General features: G+C 34.7%; 3 protein-coding genes across 4 annotated transcripts; 2 read left to right on the forward strand and 1 right to left on the reverse strand.

Annotated features, from left to right (window-relative positions):
• Window positions 1–490: 490 nt before the first annotated feature.
• LOC111909217 (30S ribosomal protein S1, chloroplastic) lies at window positions 491–2574 on the forward strand. The gene is made up of 7 exons (XM_023905006.3): window positions 491–911; window positions 1019–1294; window positions 1374–1454; window positions 1532–1813; window positions 1909–2019; window positions 2100–2186; window positions 2287–2574. Exons 1-7 carry the CDS (start codon window positions 618–620, stop codon window positions 2389–2391), a joined length of 1236 nt encoding a protein of 411 aa, XP_023760774.1. The 5' UTR covers window positions 491–617; the 3' UTR covers window positions 2392–2574.
• Window positions 2575–4029: 1455 nt separating this feature from the next.
• LOC111909216 (uncharacterized) lies at window positions 4030–9450 on the reverse strand. Of its 2 annotated transcripts, none has more exons than XM_023905005.3 (13): window positions 9199–9450; window positions 8397–8509; window positions 8085–8181; window positions 7875–7999; window positions 7254–7782; window positions 6693–7172; window positions 6442–6594; window positions 6198–6352; window positions 6009–6114; window positions 5057–5920; window positions 4864–4954; window positions 4437–4775; window positions 4030–4359 (listed from the first exon to the last, which is right to left on the reverse strand). In XM_023905005.3, the coding sequence occupies exons 1-13, from the start codon at window positions 9301–9303 to the stop codon at window positions 4166–4168; spliced, it is 3351 nt and encodes a 1116-aa protein (XP_023760773.1). In that variant the 5' UTR covers window positions 9304–9450; the 3' UTR covers window positions 4030–4165. The 2 variants fall into 2 exon arrangements, with proteins under 2 accessions (XP_023760773.1, XP_023760771.1); XM_023905003.3 differs by having other exon boundaries at window positions 4437–4778.
• A 1576-nt stretch (window positions 9451–11026) lies between these two features.
• On the forward strand, window positions 11027–11932 carry LOC111909215 (uncharacterized protein At4g14100). Its single transcript, XM_023905002.3, has 2 exons — window positions 11027–11611; window positions 11717–11932. The coding sequence occupies exons 1-2, from the start codon at window positions 11119–11121 to the stop codon at window positions 11833–11835; spliced, it is 612 nt and encodes a 203-aa protein (XP_023760770.1). The 5' UTR covers window positions 11027–11118; the 3' UTR covers window positions 11836–11932.
• Window positions 11933–13935: the final 2003 nt, after the last annotated feature.

Here is a 13935-nt window from a genome sequence, read left to right on the forward strand (position 1 = left end):
TCGTACAGACATGAGACATGGACTATAATCAATCTCATTGTCCAAGTTTTGTTTCCCTATTTCTGATTTGCGATGAAGACATAAGACTTTTAATTGAACACGTCAATTTAGTCTTTGCTAAGCCTAACACTTATAATTCACACACCAAATCACCGATCGACCCAAAGATATCGTTTTTTCCGTTATGGAAAAAGTAGAAACAAATAAAATTTGACTTATATTCTTGAACTATTTACTCATCAAATCATGCACACTAATACGTTTTATAACATCAAGTTATTGGTGCGTTTACGTATTATCAATGCACAACTGACTTGTAAACCACAACCCATATATCTTCGTTTCAAGAATATAAGATATTATCCTCTCAAATCGATTTTTTTTATTAAAGAAAAAGAAGAAGATATAAAACAATGATCTTTAAAATAAAATGAGAACTTAATAATAGTAAGGGTATAAATAAAAATGTTGATAGGAATAGTGAAAAAAGTGAAGTTTTCATTGAAGTTACACATGTTCTTGGCCTAAATCTTCTCCCCCTTCGCACCTTATCTCCCCACAACAATCGACTCGCAAGAACAATTTCTACGTCTCTCATCTCTCACACATAGATAACAATGGCGTCCTTGGCGCAGCAGATTGGTGGATTGAGGTGTCCATCTCTCTCGAATACACGTCTATCAAGAAAACCCTCGTCCAGCAACACTCAACCGGTGAAGAGAATCTTTACAACCAAAGCTGCTGTTGCTGTATCAAACGCACAGACGAGAGAGAGAATGAAACTCAAAGAGATGTTCGAAGAGGCTTACGAGCGGTGTCGCACGTCGCCATACGAAGGTGTCGCCTTCACCGTTGATGATTTTCACTCCGCCATCGAGAAATATGATTACAATTCTGAAATCGGCACCAAGGTACTTGTGAGATCCCCAATGTTACTCCCCCCAAACGGAGAGTTATTAACTGAATTTGAACCTTAATTCTACTTAGGCTTAAGTTATTGATCACTCCTCTGTCGTAGGTGAAAGGAACTGTTTTCAATGTAGATGCCAATGGCGCACTTGTGGACGTGACAGCAAAATCATCAGCATTCTTACCGATTAGGGAAGCGTGCATTCATGGAATCAAGCATGTAGAAGAAGCAGGCATAGTCCCTGGCTTGCGTGAGGAATTTGTTATCATTGGTGAAAATGAACACGACGATAGTTTGATTTTGAGTTTACGCCAAATTCAGTATGATTTGGCATGGGAGCGATGCAGACAGCTTCAAGCTGAAGACGTTGTACTTACTGGTAAGGTAAGTAATCATAGAGAAATCATATGATAACATCTGCTTATATCTATTTCATCTTCTTATTCATCTCGAAAAATTGAAGGTTGTCGGGGCAAATAAAGGTGGAATTGTCGCCATTGTTGAAGGACTCCGTGGATTCGTTCCATTCTCACAAATATCCTCGGTTAGTTTCCTTCAATGCAACCTAGTTCGACTCCATTTCTACCACATCCAGCCAGATTCATAGATTTTTTTTTCCAGAAATCAAGTGCAGAGGATCTTCTTGAGAAATATCTTCCGTTAAAGTTTGTGGAAGTAGATGAAGAACAATCGAGACTTGTTCTGAGCAACCGCAAGGCCATGGCTGATAGCCAGGCGCAACTTGGAATTGGATCAGTGGTGACTGGAACAGTTCAGAGCTTGAAACCATATGGTGCTTTCATTGATATTGGTGGGATCAATGGGCTTCTCCATGTGAGTCAGATCAGCCATGATCGTGTCTCTGACATTGCAACTGTTCTACAACCTGGTGATACCCTCAAGGTATATATATGTTCAATTAATTAATCATCTTTCAGTGGGTGGTTTTTCAAATTGGTTGTATTTGTATTTTGTAATGAAGGATATGGTTCTTGTAGGTGATGATATTAAGCCATGATCGTGAGAGAGGGCGAGTTAGTCTTTCTACAAAGAAACTTGAGCCAACACCTGGTGACATGATTCGTAACCCCAAGTTAGTTTTTGAGAAGGTATGTTATTATGCTCAAATTTTTTGAGAACATTGTACATCATAATTTGTCATTTTGTCTAAAATGCCCTTGTGTTACAGGCAGAAGAGATGGCTCAGACATTCAGGCAAAGAATTGCTCAAGCTGAAGCCATGGCTCGTGCTGACATGCTAAGGTTCCAGCCTGAGGTATTATATTATGCCAAATAACCTTCTATGGAGTTTGTGTCAAAAAGACAGAAATACCCTTGTGTTAAATGAACTAACTGTTTTATTTGTATGTTTGCAGAGTGGGTTGACACTTAATGCGGATGGTATATTAGGTCCACTGACTGAAGATTTGCCTGCAGAAGGTCTGGATTTTAGTGAAGAAATTCCTGCAGCTGAAGATTGATAAATAAAAGCACAAAAGAAATGTTATGTTTTGTTTGGTGAATGTAGTTTTAGGTTGTTAATTCTGTTGTTTAATAATACATAATAATAATTTGTCTAAATTGAATTGGATACAAAGAAGAGAAACATGTAGATATCATCACTTGGATCACCCATATATGAACAGTCTCTTGTTGAATGGTTCTTTCTTTTTGTCTACAAGCCAATAATATTTTAATCATAAGGCCAGAGGGATTGATATCGCATTTGCCATATTGTTTTTTCTGCCACCTAAAAGTTTCTTTTAAATTAATTTATTTTAACAACTAAATTTAGATAAAAGTTGTAATTTTCATTAAATTGAAATAACAGAAATACATAAAACAATTAAAAACTTAAAATACTCGACCAATAAAATATATGTAAGGTCTTCGTCCGAAAAGTAGTCTTCCAAATCTTCTATGGGTTCCACGTTCAACGGTTTAAGTCAATGTGGTCAACAACAGTCCAAATATGTTCCATCAAGTCGTTTTGAAGATTGTGATGAACTTCCACATTAAATATTGCCGCTCTTCTAGCCATGTATTCTTCCCATCAATCTTAAATAAATGGTTGTCTCACATATCGCTGATTATTTGTCTTTTAAAATCATATTACATAATACAATACATGTATACATAAACTCTAAAAGTTTAGCCTCATCAACAAAAATCGTCAAGGTTTTTTAGAATCTACCAACGTTTTTAAGGCTCATTCCACATCTTTCTTTGCTCTTTCCTGAGCTTTCGTAAAATTATTTCCTTTTTCATTATCATTGTGGCATAAGAATGTTTTAATAAACACAGGACGCTCTGGATCTCATCTACAAGATATTATCCGTTTTTGTACATCGTTCCATGCACCTCAAATCAAGAATCTAGTTCCATTGTATATGTTGTTGAATATTGGTGACATATTAAGAACGTTGATATCATTGAACGAACCGGGAGCACCAAAGAAGACATGTCATATCCACACATTTTGCTTCAAATATGATCATTGAGTAAACATAATGTCCTTGTGTGTATCGACTGCGATATGCATTCGGACATTTTTCCCATTCCCATTCAATGTAATCCAAACTTCCTATCATTCTGGAAAAGCCATGTACACTTGTATGATGAACATATAATTGTAGAGACTTTCTCTAGCGGCAAATGAAAACATTCTAAAATTCTCATCTAACCCATCGGGTGGGATGATGTAAGCTATCATACGGAGTGCAATTGTGCATTTTTGTAATGGACTATAACCTAGCATACCTCTTGCGTCATGATGTAGATCAAAATATGGACACTCTCGTCAAATCTTCGACGATATATTGTTGAAATAGAAGTTTGTTCATTCAAAACCGCCATAAAAAATACCCTGAAAGACAAATTTAATTGTAGAGGAAGTTTAAGAAGACATGTTTGAGTGATATAAAATGGTAAATTTTAGTAAGTACTTATAGTGGTTTTAATTAAAAAATATTATTTAAAAATAGCCCATGATAGGCTTTGATGGAGGAGAGAAGGATGACAAGAATCTGCTGAGTTGAGGTAATGGGGCGGTGTTTGCCGAGCCCATTCCTTGCACTCTAAAAGAAAATAAGTTTGATTTTCAAATACAAAAAATAAACTTGTAATCTAGAAAAGATCGCTCATTCAAAACAATTTGAAACGTTATCATCTGCCCAAAACTACTTTCACATCTTTCTTTACACTCTACTTTCACATTTACAGCAATATATGATCAAAAAGAAACAAAAACAAAACTTAATTTTGCTTGCTAGCAGCTTTCTTTCCTTTCTTTTGCTTCTGCTTCAGTTGATTAAGCCCCGCAGCAGAAACTTTAACATTCCCAATAATAGCAGCCACAAGCTCGGGATCCGTGCACGCCTTCATCAACTCTTTCTCCCTTTGAGACGCTTCCGGCATATGACCAAACAAATTCATCGCCATTTTCGCAGCTACAACAAAAAATAAAAAACAAAATTAGTAATCAAAACCAAATTACTAAATTACCCACCCACAACACAAGACTCACCTTTTCCTTTCTTTGCTGTTCCAGGGATAATCTTGACACGATATTTGTATGACTGTAAAGCCGCATAAGGAGCACAAACAGGAACAGCATACAAAAGAATGTCATTCGGTAAAGGAATCCCTGTGAGATAATCAACATCTGTTAGTTTCTCTTTTTCATCTTCACCAATCTCCTTTATATCATCTTCTTCCATTGCAATTTTCTCAGCTTCATTGAGTGTCTCATTTTCTCCATTCCTACCATTTGCAGCAGCAACTGCATCTGAATGTTCCTTACAGTCTTTAGCCAGGTGTCCTACTTTTTTACACTTATAACATCTTTTTGGAGCATCTTCATTCCCTGCTGCAACCATTCAAACAAACACTCATTTAATCAAATATGATCCGAGGGGTATTTTGGTAATTTGTGCTCATTGACTATTTATTACCGTCTAAAGGTTTCAACTCTTTGCTTGTAGTTGTATTTATCTCTTCTTCGGTTTGTGCCTCTTGTTCATTCACTTTAGCTTTTCCAGCAGACTGCAAGTATTATTTATTTTTTTATCGTAAAATGAAATCATTGTTTCAAGATTTTATAAAGTTTTATTAAATTATCAAATAATAAAATCATGAAATACTGACCGCAAGTAAAGCCATACGGATTTTTCTTTCTTCTTCATCTTGATCCGCGTATTTTTCTTTCATCTTTTTAAGTTTACCCTTTTGCCCTCGGCTCACTTTCCCACCACCATTTACATTCTGAACATCTTTCTCTTTCTGTGGAGGATTTACAATTTCCTTTTTCTTTTCCACTTCTTTTTTTACTTGACCACCATCTTCACCTTCACTATGTGTTTGACCTTTCTTCAGCTTTCTTCTTTCAGCTTTTGAAACATACGCTTTTTCCCTCAGTGTTCCTTTTTTCTCTTCTTGATTACTATTTTCAGGCTCCATTTCTAAAGCTTGAAGCCCGTACTTTTTCGCTGACGTGGCACCAGATTTAAGCTCCAGAGCTTTATCAAGAAGATCCTCAAGTTCAGGGGACACAGTAGGAACAGAAATTTCTTGGGAATTGGTAGTATTGATATCAGAGGTGGTAATTTCAGGAACGGAACTGGCTTCCGAGGGTAACTCCGTCATTTTTTGGTTATCTGTTGGTAAATCGGAAACGTTCACAGGATATTCCGAATCGGGTGCTTCATTCTCGGAACCGGAATCGGATAACTCTTTGAAAGGCTCACTGTCTTCGGAATCATTGATTCCGTCCTCTTCACCCCTTACTCTTCTCTCATTCAGATGAGACCCCAGTGAGGTTTCATCCAACCGGAATAGAATGCCAAATCCCATGATTAAAGGGTGAGGTGGAAGAAAGTTTTTCTTCCCTCTAATCATGAAACTACCAACTGTAAGATATTCACCAGTAGGAGCTGTTTTGCTGACCTGGTGAGGGTATACCCACCATGCACTAGTAACAATCTTTGAGTTCCATGCTTGACTATGGCAGACCTACATCATACATAATTCCCAAAATACCCTCTTAAGAACATGCCAAATACCAAATTTAATAGCTTGTTAGTTGTTAGTTGTTACTTACTGTGAAAGATCCTGCTTGATTTATTGTGAGAGGGGGTACAGGGTTATCAGGTTTGTGATTTTTAATCACAGTACTAGAAGCTCCATGTAGTTCTGCATGGACATACCTGTTTTTTCATCATCAAAATGATTAAAATCAGCATAAAAAAATTATCAACAAATAGCAGAGAAACAATAAATATGTACTCACAAATCTCCTTTTGACATGTAACGTTTGACTATCATTTCATTTTGTTGAGCATCACGTCCACTAATAATCAAATAATTCTCACTGCTTATGAACCAATTGAACTTTTCAAACCAGTGCACTTTTCGTATATGTGAAATTGCTGCAACAGATTTTTCCTGATAATTTCACCATAACCAAAGTTAATACAAAGAAAAAAAAAAAGCAAACTTTTAAGATTATTATAAATTACATGATGCTAACTAACCTGAGAAAGTTGCTGACGTGTCTTCTTTTCAGCAGCCTTAAAAGCCTTTGCATGAGCTGTAAGTGTCTTTTCTTGTTTACTCTCCTGTTTCTTCTTTTGCTCATACCACCTTCGAGCATTTGCATGTGCAGAAAGTGCTATATCAATTTCCACCTAAAAGTTTTTAAAAAAACATAAATTCACAAAATTAGCCTAGATTTCAGACAGCTATCATTAACATTACAAAATATCAAAATATCAAAATAAAATACCTTTTCAACGGGTTGAGTTATTTCATCATCATCCATTTCATCAAGATTATTACTCAATAACAAACTCATGGAATTTCTTTCAAGATGTAACTTATCAATAATTCCCGCAACAGGGTTTCCAGATTTCTTCTCTTCTTTCACCATTCGAGTTAAATCATCCCAATTCATACCATTTGCAAGAGCTACTCTAACAGCCAAAATAGCAGCATCCACATCTTCCAAATTGTATTCTATAAGTTCTGCCATTGTAACAGATCGATCCACTTCTTTCTTCAAAACTTGCACACGGTTTTCCTGATCATTTTTAATCTTTGTAAGTTTCTGCATTGCAGAACTCTCTTTTGCTTGCTGTTGTTGTTCAGCTCGTTGGCTTTCAATTTTACTATAGAATTCATCCAATGCAGCATCAAATGTCTCAAAGCTTACAGACACCCTTGACTTAAATTGATTTAATAACAACGGGCAAAACTCATCATAAATCTGCAAAAGGAAAATTAAAAATGTCAAGTCTAAGAAGAAAAGTTTTTTATTACCAAAAGAAGGTTAAAGGAAAAAGGTTACCTGATCAGTGGCAGATGAATCAACAGGGGGTTGATCCTTCACCATTTTCTTCTGTTGCATTAAGATGTAACCTTCTGGAACTTTAGTACCTGATATAACATCCTCCAGCCAATCTTCAAACCTCTTAACACCTTCAGAAAGAGCCTGAATACTACCATCATCTAATTTCAAATCCTTTGAAACTTTCAAGTTTGGAGTTAAACCAGCATCTAATATAATATGTTCTGATAGTGCTGGACCATAGCCCAAAGCATCCCCAAGAACAACCTTCAATGTAGCCTGTTTAGCTTGGGCCCCATCCTTCTTTTTACTAGAATCATTTGACTTCCCAGCCTTTCGGTTACCCTTCTTTTGTGGTGCAGGTTCGTCTTTTTCACCTGCACCACCTTCCACCTGATCATTACTTTCTTGATTGTTAAAAGATGTAAGAGTTGCCTGTAACTTTGCACCATCTGTCCGCTCAAAGACTCTACAGATTTCAACTGGATAATGATGACGTGCCATGATTGCATATCCTTTATCATCATCCCTAAATCAAGTGTGTTAGTAATTTTTTCACACAAAAAGTAAATGTAATGATGTAAACTATTGAAATTTAACAAAAAGATTCAAGATTTAAACCTGTGTGAACGCAGAAGAGTCAAAACCATGAATTCGGAATCAGTGAGGAGTATGTTCCCTTGTGCATATAGCTCCAATATAATATAGTAAGCATTAGCACCAACCCCAAATTGAAAGAGAATTATCTGCTTACACAGTTAAATTAGAAACTTAAAACACATTTAAAGAATCAATAAAGAAAGGAAGAATCTGATTTTAACCAAAAGTTACCCGATCATATCCAAGCTGGCGTACATCCTCAAGCCTTCTAGTTCTGATGTGTTTTCGCAATTTGAGAGTGAAGCCAGAAGGAGTGTTACTTTTATCCCTGAAAAGAAATCCATTGTACACGTTGAGACAGTTATCTAATAAAATGTTTATCCATTTGCAGCTGATCTGATGTTTATACACTAATCCTGGATGTTTAGTTAGCTTTATAACATGAAATGATGCATCACATATAGGATTTGCCATTCTTCCAAGTGAAACACTTATGAACATATAATGATAAACTTCAAGGTTACATTGTTAATGGGAAATTACCTAAGGTATGCAGTGGTATGCAAACGTACACCGCTTTCCATCAGCAACAAAACCTTCTCACTCTCTCCGGATTCAGTAATTCCACTGCTGTTCATCAATTTGAAAACATATGTCTGCAAGCCATGATTCATAAAATACCCAAGGTTTCAGAAACCATTATAGCTACTTCAAGATCTAAATTAGAATAGAAGCTACTCATGCATTTTATCACACATGTAAGCGGTAATTCTTTACTGATGTGTCTATATGAATGTATATGTATATGTGAGCAGCAACACCCAATCCCATAACAATTGCTAGCCCTGTTTATTTTTTTGAATTACAAAATATAACAGAGGAAAATTTGACTTTCAGATCAATAGGAGGTAGGAACAATGGGTAAGTTCACATTATAAGTGTAATCAGAAGACTTCTGTGAAAAACTGATAACCATACAGCTCCTAAGTGATAAAAGACCTGAGAACTCCTCTTCCTCTTACTACAATCCTCTTAGAACTATGAAACGAATAAAAAAATCATTATAGTTCTGATTTGTCGAAGCTTTAAAAATCAAAATTTCTACCAAAAAGTTAAACTATTAGCTTGGAATTGAAAGAGTATGTCATTAAGCTCCATTGAGACAAGTAAGAGGCAATATGTTCACCATGGACGATTGACAAAAGCTGATCCTTATTCAGTTATATAGGACCCGACCTTGAACTTGGATATCATATTTATAAGTTCCTTTCAACTATAGGATTATGTTACAATCACATAAGAAATAATTTGAAGAAGATACATCTAGCATATTTAGGGTTTTCACCTTAGGAGAAAGGTCATAGACATTAGAACAACGCATCCCGATTAATTGACGCAAGCACTTGACTTCGGCGGCCACGTCCGCCGTGTTCATCCGAACCTTCACCATCTCTAAAAAATTGTTTGTTTGAAGAGACAAAGACGAAGACGACGATTTGAAGAAAGAAGATCGAGTATAGAAGGAAAAGGCAGTGCAAGTGTTGTGAGTTTAGGGTTAAGAGGGTGTTTGGTATTTCAAAACTCTCAAAATAATTTTATGCAATGTCATTCAACAACAATCAATTTCATTTTGAAACTCTCAAAAGTAATTTTAGGCAAGTTTATTTTCATTTTAAAACTCTCATTATTAGATTCTTTTTTATAGGATTTAAAATATCTTCAGTATTATGCGATCAAGTTTTCACGTAGATTTGGGGACAAATTGACGTAGGCTTTTCAAATAGTGCAATTTACCATTTCTTTAAACTATGTTCTAATAATTTTCTACTATAAATACCATCTATCACACCTCTACCAACAAACACCATCGTCTATCACCACATTTGCTACCATTCACTGCCACTAACAATAAATTAATCTAAAATTTTTAAACAAAGGTGGATATTAGTGGTGTTCAATTCAAGAAGAAAGTGAAGAAGGATGTAGGGGTATGATGGTTTTCGTAAAATAACAAGAGAATGATAGTATCAGTGAAATGTGTGAATGATGTTGTGGAGGATGTTGATTATAGTAAAGAGAATGGTTGGGGTGTTTTTATGAAAAGGATATTATAAGTTCCTTTTCTTAAGATGCATAATTTAGTAGGTTGAAAATAAATATTGTCCTACTTCCTTTAAGTCCAAAGTTCAAGTCTTATCTAAGACATAACTAGAATTAGAAGTAGATTAAATTTGTGTACCAAAAATAATCATACTTATTAAGCATATTGGAGAAGAATGTGTTGGTTCTCAAACAACATCTATAAAATAGTCAAAATAAGACATTTACGCGTGAAAGTTGCTAGTCTGCAAATGTTGTTTACGAAATGATCAACAATGTTTTCAAACAAAATGATTAGTGGTGTGTATGGAGTAGTTTGGTTCGGTTATTAGCCAAAACCGAACCATAACCATTATAAGTGGTAAATGCATTAAGAAGTCATTAGATATCGGTTAATATTGATTTTGATTAACATATTTAGTCAATTAATGATTATGGTTAATTGTTGACATTGGTTAATCATAATGGTAAAAAAATAACATAAAAATAAAAAATAATTTGCTATAAAAAGTGAAAACATAAAGTAGAGTGCTATAAAAAACGAATGATTAATTTGCTATAAAAATAAAAAACATAAACTCATTGTTATAAAAAAATATATAACTATATTAATCTGATAGAAAATTGTACCATATCTAACTCCAAATGATGACATTTCAAAATTTTAGTTCCGAATATAATTACATATCATATATTTAATATTTTATTATATTAAAAATATTTATTAATATTATTGGTCGTGATTTGATTTTAAATGAAGACCATAAGCGAACCATATGTACTTGGTTAATAAAAATTAGAAACCGTACCAACTTTTTTATTAATGGTTCGATCGGTTAATTTGATTTTGATTTGGTTTTTGGTTAATATGATCAATACTTTTTCAAATAAAATCGACAATTTCTCAAATATCATATGTGAAATTGATGGATTGTTTTCGGAAACGTTCTAATTTTTAGTTTAAAAAATATTGGAAACGATAACTCGATCGGTAAGAAAGTAAAAGTAGGATTAACTTAATTTTTTTCTTTATAAAAATAAAAAAGTGATACAACTTTTACTTTTTATTCGCCCAAATACTTATCCCTATCCTCTGCCTCTCGGCCTCACCAACTCCTGTCTCAAAAATAGATAACTGAAGATAGACGCGGAAGCACTTACGACGATGTCTATGTCTTCGGCCTCTCCGTCTGCTGCACATGTTCCGGTACTCGTAACAATCTTACTATTAACCACCATTGCAGCATTATCGACAAAGGGGGAGGGGGAGGAGCCACCCAAGCCAACGCCATGGCCGGAGCAATTCCACTCACTTCTGGTCATGAACTACACCGGCGAACTTCAATTAATAGATCTTTGGTACGATTGGCCCAATGGCCGTAACTTTAACATCATCCAACATCAGCTCGGAAACATCAAGTACGACCTCGAATGGAACAACGGTACATCATTCTTCTATACCCTCGATTCCAATCGCGAATGCTCCTCCGCTCAGCTGGAAGTGGGAATTCTTCGCCCTAATTGGCTTGACGGTGCCACCTACGTCGGTCAACGACAAGTCGACGGCTTCCTCTGTTACGTATGGGAGAAGGCCGATTTCATTACTTACTACGAGGATGTAGTCACTAGACGACCTGTTCATTGGGTCTTCTACACTGGTACGTAACATACGCCCCCTTTCAGATTCTTTAATTTCATTCATTATTTGGTGAAATTGTGGGACTTAGGGTTAGGGTTTGAACAATTGGGATATGATGTTGCAGGAAGAGCAGCACACGTGATGACATTCGAAGTTGGCGCTGTTCTTGAGGATGCGAAGTGGCAGGTTCCTTGGTATTGTTTTGAAAAGACTACTCCTGTTGCAGGTTTGGTAGATATGTAGCACTTTCACTTTGTAGTTTGTTTGTCATAATAGTTCACTTGCTTATGTAGATGCATTCGGTTCCACTTTCACTTAATAAAAGCTTGAAATCTATACAGATCTAGCAAGAATGTGATTGAATAGTTACGCGGAATCATTTCATTTTTTTTTATCAATTTCCATATATTTAGAACAACTTATGCTACAATAATGTGATTGAAGAGTTTCTTGAACGAGCTTTGTCAATCATGGGTTTGCGAAGACTCAAAGCGTTTGAAAGGTAAATTTTCTCGAATCATGAATATTGTCTTCCCTTCTTAAACCAAACTTTGATCGTAACTCCAAATAGTGCCTTTATTTGACATAATACCTTTATCTTGTTCTGAACCAAATTTCCTCGTCTTACAATACAAGTTTAAGTGGTTTCTCAAGGTCGTATTTTCGTCTTCCTTAAAGAAGACAACCTTTAAATTGTTTGAGGAAGCTCCAATGCCAAGGGAAGATTGTGATTAACCATATTCTGATTTCTGTTGTTTGTAAAGACAGGTAAAGAAAACTATTCAGTAGTGAGCACAAGTATGTTCTGAGAGATTAGATAGTGTTCTAGAGTGGTGTGATTACAACACATGTTATACCGATTTATACTATTACTAGCAAATGAGGGATGAAAATGGTATTTGGGCACCAAAACAACTATTTCACAGTTTGAAAAAAAAAAAAAAGCTTCGAACGACCAAAATGAATTCAAAACCGGATTGCAAAACTGGATCCAATGACCCATATCCTCAAATTGGTATAAATCGCCGGTTCGGATCTAAATCGGTTTCTATTTCGGGTTGGTTTTAGATTCCAAGCCAGTTTGTTTGTGCACCTTTAGTTTTGAGCATCTCTGAATCACAAATAGCACTTCTTCCTTTTTCCGATGTGGAAAAGTAAATTGGGAAACACCTTTAGTTTTGAGCATCTCTAAGGGCGTGTTTGGCAAAAGTAGCTGGTAGCGGGAAGCTGTAGCTTTTATTTGTTATATGAATGTTTGACAAAAGAAGCTGGAAGCTTTTGAAATATATAAAATTACATAAAAGGACAATTGATTAAAAATAAAAAAATATACAAATATATTTTTAAAGGTAATTATGGAAATTGATTTCAAAAGCTCCGGAGCGTTTTGTTAAAAGATACATGAAGTAGCTTTTAGAATCAGAGCGTTTTATTAAAACTAAAAGCTAAACGTCTGTACTGCCAAACGAAGCTTTTTGCTTAAACTAGAGCGTTTTGTCAAAAGCTAAAAGCTAGAAGCTCCTAAATGCTTCTAAAAGCTCCGTGCCAATCACGCCCTAAATCACAAATAGCACTTCTTCCTTTTTCCGATGTGGAAAAGTAAATTGGGTAAGGTCCTGGACTAGAACTTGTTGGTTTTAATATATACTAGGTGTAAGATCCGTATGATACACAAATTTATTAAAAATAAAAGTTTAATATAAAATTATAAGCATTATGTAATTTTTAAAGCAATAGTTTTATATAAATACAAATGATATAATAAATAAAGTAATTAATTTAATACATATTCTAGGAGATTTGAAACAAGAATGAAATAAACACTTAAAATGACATTTATTCTAATATTTAATATAATGATTTACCTTCATACATACTTATAAAGCTAACATTTTTTCTTGAATTTCATGTATTTTTGAATCTCATGCATTTGAAACCCTTTTTTTTAACTTCCTCAAACCACATTCATTTGAAACCCTATTTTTTAACTAATGCAACTCAAAAGTTTTCTTAATTATGATTTAACACTCAAAAGTTTTATAACTTATATTATATTTAATTAGCATTTAGTGAAAAGTTTACTATAAAAATATCAATCTTTTGTGAGATTAGAAGGAAAAGGAAGTGCAGTGTGTTGTGAGTTTAGGGTTAATACGTTTTCAATTTACAGTATTTTATAAATTAGGTAAAATGTAAAAATGTTGACATGTATCATTTTTAGATAAGATTAATGATATTTTAATACACTTGTCATAATTTGAAATAGGTAGGAAGATATGTAGGAAGGAAAGTAGGAAGATATTTAATTTCTCTTTTATAAATTAGGTTTATTAATATAGAAAG

Source organism: Lactuca sativa, chromosome 1, assembly GCF_002870075.4.
Source record: "Lactuca sativa cultivar Salinas chromosome 1, Lsat_Salinas_v11, whole genome shotgun sequence".
In the NCBI taxonomy this organism is placed as follows: domain Eukaryota; kingdom Viridiplantae; phylum Streptophyta; class Magnoliopsida; order Asterales; family Asteraceae; genus Lactuca; species Lactuca sativa.

Excerpts from the sequence above, each read along its gene's own strand:
- LOC111909217 (XM_023905006.3), top strand. The coding sequence starts at position 618 with ATGGCGTCCTTGGCGCAGCAGATTGGTGGATTGAGGTGTCCATCTCTC. Across the intron at positions 1,814-1,908 it reads AACCTGGTGATACCCTCAAG|GTGATGATATTAAGCCATGA; the intron begins GTATATATATGT and ends TGGTTCTTGTAG. Across the intron at positions 2,020-2,099 it reads CCAAGTTAGTTTTTGAGAAG|GCAGAAGAGATGGCTCAGAC; the intron begins GTATGTTATTAT and ends CTTGTGTTACAG.
- LOC111909216 (XM_023905003.3), bottom strand. The coding sequence starts at position 9,303 with ATGGTGAAGGTTCGGATGAACACGGCGGACGTGGCCGCCGAAGTCAAG. Across the intron at positions 6,353-6,441 it reads CACGTCAGCAACTTTCTCAG|GAAAAATCTGTTGCAGCAAT; the intron begins GTTAGTTAGCAT and ends TGAAATTATCAG. Across the intron at positions 6,115-6,197 it reads TACATGTCAAAAGGAGATTT|GTATGTCCATGCAGAACTAC; the intron begins GTGAGTACATAT and ends ATGAAAAAACAG.
- LOC111909215 (XM_023905002.3), top strand. The coding sequence starts at position 11,119 with ATGTCTATGTCTTCGGCCTCTCCGTCTGCTGCACATGTTCCGGTACTC. Across the intron at positions 11,612-11,716 it reads TCATTGGGTCTTCTACACTG|GAAGAGCAGCACACGTGATG; the intron begins GTACGTAACATA and ends ATGATGTTGCAG.